General features: G+C 39.1%; 1 protein-coding gene and 1 pseudogene across 1 annotated transcript; one reads left to right on the top strand and one right to left on the bottom strand.

The window, feature by feature from the left end:
* The first annotated feature begins 1,247 nt into the window (after positions 1-1,247).
* LOC145976246 (uncharacterized) lies at positions 1,248-2,914 on the top strand (annotated as a pseudogene).
* Positions 2,915-6,148: 3,234 nt separating this feature from the next.
* LOC145975781 (uncharacterized) lies at positions 6,149-7,894 on the bottom strand. Its single transcript, XM_083106481.1, has one exon. It carries the CDS (start codon positions 7,892-7,894, stop codon positions 6,149-6,151), a length of 1,746 nt encoding a protein of 581 aa, XP_082962607.1.
* Between the last annotated feature and the right edge of the window lie 811 nt (positions 7,895-8,705).

Here is an 8,705-nt window from a genome sequence, read left to right as displayed (position 1 = left end):
GTAAGAGCGGAAACGAAATGTCCGAAACGATCGCAAAGATTATTGGAGACGATAAAAGGTGTCCGAAAAATTTTCAAACCGACAGAGGAAAAGAATTTTACAACGCGAGTATGCAGAAACTCATGAAGAAACACAACATTAATCATTACTCGACATATTCCGTTATGAAAGCCTCGGTCGTGGAACGATTCAATCGTACTTTAAAAAACAATATGTGGAAGATGTTTACGTTCAATGGAAATTAAAAATGAATCGACGAGCTGTCTCGACTCGTTGCAGAGTACAATACGCGAAAACATCGCACCATCGGTATGAGACCTGTCGACGTCACTCCGGCGATCGCCGAAAAACTTTTAAATACGGTGTATAGCAACGTAAAAATTGCGGCTCCGACAAAATTTAAAGTAGGCGATTCGGTACGCGTGAGTAAATACAAGACCGTCTTTGAAAAAGGTTTCACACCTAATTGGACGACCGAAGTTTTTAAGATTGTCGAGGTGCAGAAAACTAATCCTACGACATTCATACTCGAAGATCCGCGTGGAAATCCCGTCACTGGAGGATTCTACGAATACGAGTTACAACGCATCGCTAGTCCCGACGAACAGGGTGTCCCATTTTAAATAATACGCTCAAATATCTCCGAAACGGTGCGTTAAATAAAAAAATGTTTCAAACAAAAGTTGTATGGCTTGAAGGGGGCCATTAGATGGTGGCAATGATTTGACCTTGGAGAGTCGTTTGAAGGTCACGTGAAGGTCACCGTCAATTTCTTAAATGGAACTCCCTATTTTTTATTGCATATTCATGTAACTTATCTCGAGGGCTTTCCAAAACACTATAATAAAGTATTTCTTCATTGAGTACTTTTCGAGTTATGAAGCTTGATATAATTTCTTAATTTTACATAAAATATCTAGTAAAATATTCATTTTTCGATTATCTTACCTTAATACTTTTATGTACAAAATAATGAGAGGAATCAATTGGTGTAAAGAAAACACAATTGTTTCGAAGAAAAAATATGTAATTTGCAATTAACAAAAAATATTTTTTTTTGTTACAAGCAGATGAAGGAACGTCCAAAGCGCACCGTTGCGAAACCTTCTCGCTATCGAACCACTTCCTCGGATGAATCACCGAAACACAGGAAGATCCCACCAAAAATCATCACATCTGAAGACATTGATGAGAACATCAATCATCTAACAATAAGAATTTTTGAGAATTCAGATAATTCTACCGATATGGATGAGAGTAATTTTAATACTAATGTTTATACACAAACACACAGACACACAATCACACATTCCTACCCATACGCAATCACAAACAAATATTTAAGCTTATACATCGACTATAACACCTTTAACGTCACATCTACACACAGCTACCAACATTCAACCTTATACATCCATTATAACACCTTTAACATTACATCCACATACATCTAGAAATATTCAACCTTATACATCTACTGTAACATCTTCATCACATCCACACACATATTCGCACACATCTATTCACGCCGTCGATACATCACATTCGATACATACATTATTCGCACAGTCTTTTATGGCCAGTCATACAGATAATACATATCAGTTTCAGAGTTCAGAAACGTGGCCGGTACAGGAAAATTCCAAATAAATGAGTATCAGGTGGCTCGTATTGAAATCCCACGGCCTATACAAGAAACGAACTACAATCGGTAAATTTATAGAACATATTTATAAAAATAGTGATTCTTAAATAAATATATCGTTCGCGTTATATTTACAAGAATGTAAACGTTACTCATATGTTCGCAGGAAAAATTGAGCAACATTGATGCCGAGCTTAAGTAAGTAAATCAAATGTATTGTATCTATTAACACGTGATCTCTATAATATGCTTTTATTATACTTTATTTATAGAAGAATGAATGGTTTGCTGCAAAATCTCTTGAGATGCGTGCAAAGTAATAATGACCGCAATTACATGCCATGTAAACCAGCCTGTTTGCCCATATCATCCATAGCTAAGATGGATGCGTTTCAAACTATCGATGATAACGATTATTGTGAAGTTGTAAGTAAAATATAAAATAGATATAAAAATTTTCTGTCATGAAATATCCATTAACATCATTTTTCAACACTTTGCTTAGGTGGATTATTTCAAATACATCGGCGGGTTTGAAGGAAGCGATAAATTTGTGTCTAAAAGGATTACAAAACTCGGTAACGCCGTCATTCACTTGGTGGGGTCGTGAAGAAAATCAACGGCCATTGTATAATACTCGCTTTATAATTGCAATTTATGATACTATCTCTATTTTTCAGCATATATTTAACATTAATATTGGGTGCATTCAGAAGCACGACTCCTCATTGAGCACTTAATGAGCAACGAACAGTTGTTCGTGATTGGTCTACAAACAAAATCTAAAAAAATATGTTAATCACGAACCGCTACTCACTAAGCGGTTGTGCTTCTGAAGGTCATTCCAGAATACGTTGATAATGTCCCGTCCCCAGTTGCCAAATCATTGCAATTCAATTAGCATCAAGCTAGTTCAACGCTGATTAGATCGTAATGGTTTGGCAACTGGCAACGGGACATTTGCAACATATTCTGGAATGGCTCTAAATGCAATCACATTGTATTATATAGTAATATTAATATTACGTACCTCGCGTTAATAATATAATGTAACTATTGTATGTTTCTTTTTCAGAAGCGATGAACAGCAATCATTATTTCGATAAGCCAACTCGGTCGGAATTCCAACGTCAAATACAAGAAACTCTTAGAACAGTCAAAGAGAGATGCAGAAGTAAGACGTGTATGCGACGTATACGACATGCTGGCAATCACAGGCGTGATTTTTGGAACGATGATGTTCCGGAAGAAGAAAGAGTGGACGAGTAAGAATGCGTAAGACGTGTAGACAGTCTTTATGGAAAGATAAGTAAAAATCTTCTGCTTATTTTTCAATCTTTTCATAATTTAATATATTAATTTTCATTTGTTCTTGTATATTTTTATGTGTAGCTTTTCTTTCAGCAGACTTCGCTGTGGTCGCGAAGAAAGGTATTTTTCAGTACCAATTTCAATATCGAACGTTAAAACATTTTCGTTCGCATTTTAATAGGCACTTTTCAGTGCCACTTAATGTTTATTACGTAACATATATCGTTCACTTATTAATCGGCAGTTTTCAGTGCCTGTTATAGTCCGAAAGACTATATTTAACTTTATTTATAACTTTATTTTATTTTACTGTTAATAAATTTTATATAATTAAAATTCGATGGAATGTTCGCGAACCGCGTAAAACCGCTACCTCAGCGAACCACGTGCGAGTTCGCCGGAAACGCGAAAATGCCAACGAAGGGATTCGGCTTTGAACCTCCTTCGTTTACACCTGGACTTGACCGCCACGAAAATCTTCCATGACCATATATGGTCATGTCGCTAGGCGATCCCCTCCAAAATACCCCTAAAAACGAGGTGTTAAAAACCGTCCACCGCGAGTCCGCGGCGGACAGTCGTTAATAGAAAATTAATCAAAAAAGAGTGCGAATCCGGGGGCTAACCGCTAATTTACGAAATCTAATTGAATTGCTAACGAGGCGACCTAACGATAGTAAGGGAGAAGGTTTAACTGAAATCGAGACGATTAGTGTAATTGAATATATTTGTATAAGTGATAATAAGAAACAATGAAAACGTAAAAACTAAATTGATGGTCCCGAGGCCTATTTGCATTCTCCCGGCTACCTCACAATCCGTGTCGCTCCCGACACAACAATGCCACTTAAATTTTTATTACAGCATATTGATCTTTAACGTTAAAATATATTCTCCATAGATACGTCTTAATTTTCATTTTGTATGTTGCCAGATTGCTTCGATAATTAAGGAGATCTTTGGAATCCGGCTGCATATTGTGTCTTTCTAGAAGAAATTGCTGTAATAATTATATATGAATAATTATATATTATATATGTTATAATAATTATGTAAATTATAAATCGTATTTATAATTGTATTTTTATAAATTGTAATAATTTGTTTAATAATTTATGTTATTAATATGTTATATAATTTACGATATATAATTATGTTATACAATTTATGTATTTTTTATAGATAGATAGATAGATATTTATTGTTCCCCTTGGGGTTACAATCTTTTACAAAAATCTACAAAAATAATCCCACACAATATCTCGTTCGCAATCTGCCCCGCCCTTACATATTACCGCAAAACCTATCCATACGCGCTTCGCATACAATACAATTGCTTATGAGCGCCATGAGTGCAGATTGTTTTTCTCCATCCATAGCTGCTCCGCATACACACACACACACACACCGCCTTTGGACTTCCGTTTCCTCTTGCTCTTTTCTCCATTCTCTGCTTCCACTAACCCCCCTTATCTCATTCACTCTCTCCCTCTCTTCCTCTCTCTCTCACTCTCTCACAGCCTCTCTCTCCCCCCAATCCTCCCTCCACCCTCTCCCCCATTCTTTCTCTTTCTATTCTCCTCATCCACTCCTCTCCCTCCCCCTCATCCCCCAACACCCATCTCACATTTTCCTGCCAGCCTCCTTCCACCTCCTCCTGCCTCCCACACCCCTCCCACACGTGATCCCATGTCTCCCTTTCCCCCCGACATATCCTACAAACCTCCTCCTCCCCTTCCCAATACTTACTCTCTCTTACCTCACTCCCCAACCTAAACCTCGCCACCCTTCTCCACCTACTCTCTCCCCAGCCCTTCTTCAGATATCCTGGAATCCCCTCTCCCTTAACCTCCTTATACCATCTATTATATTTCGAGTCCTTTATTTTTTCCCACCTTTCCCTTCTCTGCCTATCTTTTTCCCTACTCTCTATTTCCTCCACCCAAGATTCTCCACCATCTCTTTTCCCCTCTATCTCCTCTATCCTCATTCCCCTGCTCCCGAAGAAATCCTTCCTTTCCTCCTCCCATCTCGATTTTGTTTTCCCCTCTCTATATCTTTCCTTCATCTCTTCCCAACACCTCCTCGCCAGTTCACTTCCTCTCCCTTCATTCATTTTCTTTTCAAACGCCATGGCCCTTCTCCCTGCCCTACCCCACAATTTGTCCCTTTGCAATTCTTCCCTTACTAAATACCCCGGTGTTCTTCCCTCTACCCCCAATACCCATCTCAAATACCTTTCCTCCAGTCTTTCCATTTCTTCCCTTTCCTTCCAACCCCATATTTCCGCCCCATATCCCAATATCGTCCACACCAGCCTATTGAATATCCAGAGTCTTCTTCCCCAGTCTCTCCCAAACCTCCTTTTCCCAATTCCCCATACCTGTCCCATCACCGCTGCCGCTTTCCTGACCCGTTCCTTAACATGAGCCTCCTGCCCTCCATTCCTTTGCAGTGTATATCCCAGGTATCGGAATTCCCTTACCTCTTCCACCTTTCTTCCCTTCCACCACCATTTCCTTTTCCCCACTCTTCCACCTCCCTTCCTAAATCTCATTATTTTTGTCTTTCCGGTATTAAGGGGTAACATCTGTTTGAAACCGTTTTTTGAGCCCATTTTTTGGGAATTTTTTTTGACTAAACTAAAAGAGCAATTGAAAAATCCTTTTAGACATTTATTTATGACAATAAGAAGTACACAAAACAATTTTTTTTATTAATTTTGTAAACAAAATGGCGGCTGCAGGTGCTGCTATAGGAGACCTTCTTTTTTTAAGGACATTTGCGGCGGGCAGTAGAAGTGCCGATCGGGTCCACCTAGAGGAACAAAAAAAATTTTTTTATTTTCTACATGAGTTTTGCTAGTGAAGTACACACGATTATTAGAAAATATTGATTTTTGACAGCAAATTTGACAGTTTGAAAAAAAAATTGAATTTTTGATGAAAAAATCGACCTTAATTTGTTTATAAAAACCATAATTGTTAATTAATCGTAATAATCGTGTGTACTTCACTAGATAATTTATCTAAGAAGCTACAGTTCAAATTTCAAGTAAATCGGATAAAAATTGTTTGAGTTCTACTGCCCGCCGATTTTGAAAACATGAAGTCGAGGAAAACGCGTTTAAAGTTTCAAAACCACTTTACTATATGAAATTTTAAAAATAGAAGCTTGCTAATTTTTTTACCTTTAATCTGCAATGCCTGGACCATATAACTGCCCTTCCGAACTCATATTGACCTCATCCATCTCTTTTCTCGACGATCTTGAGTCGCGCCGAGTGGCTTTTGCAGCATCCGATATTGAGCGCTCTGCGGACTTGATCCGGCAGGAATCAACTTCCATTGCAAAATCATACAAGTTTCGGCCTACTACTAGTCCCAGACAATCCATAACACCCATGATACTAGATAGTCCATCGTTATATGTCATCACAGCAATGTCAACTGCAACATCGAGGATAATCTTACCACTAGCCGAAGCCTTAGGCGCGATCGTCCACACAGCTGAATTGAATGACTCATTGGAATTTTGCGTAAATCCTCCAAGGCAGCGGGAAAGAAGATCATCTGAGCTAAGTTCCTCGTATACTGGCTTGATCGCGTTAAAAACATCCATATGCATTGCCGGCTCGTGGTAATAAACATCAAGAGTGCCAGACGCTTTTGCTCGTTGCCAACTACACCATGATTCGAGCCCGAACGGGCACTTATCATGTTGCGGGTTTTCGTCCGTCGACAATTTGTGATATAAAGTGGCCCATATATCATTTTTCATTTTTTCAATCGAATCATGGTTTCTCCTGATGGCAAGGCCGTAATAAATCGAAAGATCGTCGATCAGCTTACCAGTTAACTTACCACGGCCACTGAGTCCTTTTGTTTTTTTTTTCAAATTTCGTAGTCGCGTACCCATTCGCTTTTGTACGTGATCGATACATTCTTTTTTTACAACGGTAAAATTATCATATGGGTGTGCATCGACTATACCTTTGTAGGTTTTCGAATTCCCGTCACCGACATAACAAGCGTATTTGATGTTGTGTAAAGTCTCGGAGCGCTTGAACATGGCCACGACAGAATCCACCTCCATTTTTCCCGACGAGCCTTCATGGTTAGCGTGGCACGCTGATTTGTGCGCTTCCGCCCACTCCTCGTATTCGGCTGTCCCTTCTTTCTTTTTCCAGTGCTCACACGCTTTGCAGTATTTAGATTTTACTGACACGTCCAAAACTTTCTTTGAGAACCAACCAATGAGCGAGACTAAGCCAAAAAGGGACGAAAAACCTCTTTTACGCCAAGAGCCATCTCCGGATACTGTGAGACCGTTTGTTTGACCATGCTCGACTGAGAATTGTTTTTCTTCTTCAGCTGCTTTTTTTATAGAAAGATTTCGCACAGACTCCGTGGCAATAGAAATATTTTGAACTATTTTATCATAAGTGGCTTGGAATACGGGCCGTGGTAGTTCGAGGAAGGCGCAGAACTTACGCATGCCATTCAGCCCTATTCCCAAATAACGCATAGCTAGCGTAAAGCGCGTATTTATTTCATACGTATGACCATTAATAAGAGGACAACTGTTTATAGAGAACTCTCCACAGGTAGCACAAGTCAAGATAATTTTAAAGCCGAGTCCTCTTCTACTCGCTTCGCTAAAACGTACCTCTTCTTTGCATTGCTTGCACACTACTAGTTGTGACAGCGCACTAAAAACACTTATGAATTCTATTAAACGATAGCTAAAATTATCATTGACTTCTCGATCGTATTGAGACTCTGATGATTTTAATTTTTTTGACGACGTGCTAACGTACTCTGAATCTCCCTCAAACGAGTGGCGGTTAGGCGGTCGTCTATTCGAGATCTTGCTTCTACCGTTATTGCTCTTTACAAGTTTTGAACCCTTGCGGCCACTGTACAGTTTGTCACTCATTTTTATTAATAAAAAGTTTGTTAATTCATGAAAACAGTAAGTACACAGTAAAACTTTGCACAAAAACGATACGCAGCACGTGTTTACATTTTTCATGTAACGGCTAGACTGGCTTCATTTAGTGAAATTTTGGGTCTGTACCTCAACTAGTGACACCTATACCTTTCTTAGAAACTATATTAACCGTCGGTAATAAAAAGAAAGTGCGCCAATATGCTTTGAAATTCAAAATTTGATCCGGACCGCGCCTAGGCTGCTACATGAGTTTCGGAGCGCTCGAAGGCGCTTCGAAAAATGGGTTCTACAATTTTTTAAAATGTTTTTCTCCACCTAATTCTTTTGGGATATCATTTTTGAATAGTTTATACATCATTTAAGCCAATAAAAAAAAAATGGTCAAAAAATTTTTTTCAAACAGATGTTACCCCTTCAGTTCCAACCCCTTCCTATCTAAATATCCTTCTAGCCTTCCCATCATACTTCTCATCTCGTCTTCCTCTTCCGCCATTAAAACTATATCATCCGCGTACGCTAGGGAATACACCCTCCCCTCCCCTAGTTTTATCCCTCCCCATTTTACTTTCCCCATTTCCTCCTCCAAGTCTGCTAACAATATATTAAATAAAATTGGGCTCAAGGGACACCCTTGCCTTACCCCCCTTATCGTCCAAAAACTTTTCCCGGTTTCCCCTCCTACCCTCACCCTGCTCACTGTCTCTCTTACTATTTCCCCCACTCTCTTCACCAGTCCATCTCTTACCCCCCTCTCTTTCATCGTCTCTATTAATACTCCCCTGTCCACCGAATCAAA

This window comes from Camponotus vicinus, unplaced genomic scaffold, assembly GCF_025532165.1.
Source record: "Camponotus vicinus isolate PSW18456_S1 unplaced genomic scaffold, iyCamVici1.0 SCAF_8, whole genome shotgun sequence".
Lineage (NCBI taxonomy): Eukaryota > Metazoa > Arthropoda > Insecta > Hymenoptera > Formicidae > Camponotus > Camponotus vicinus.
The sequence above is the reverse complement of the archived record's forward strand: the minus strand, read 5'-3'. Positions and strand labels throughout refer to the sequence as shown.

What these genes read in the sequence shown, in the direction of transcription:
- LOC145975781 (XM_083106481.1), bottom strand. Translation starts at nt 7,894, where the DNA reads ATGAGTGACAAACTGTACAGTGGCCGCAAGGGTTCAAAACTTGTAAAG.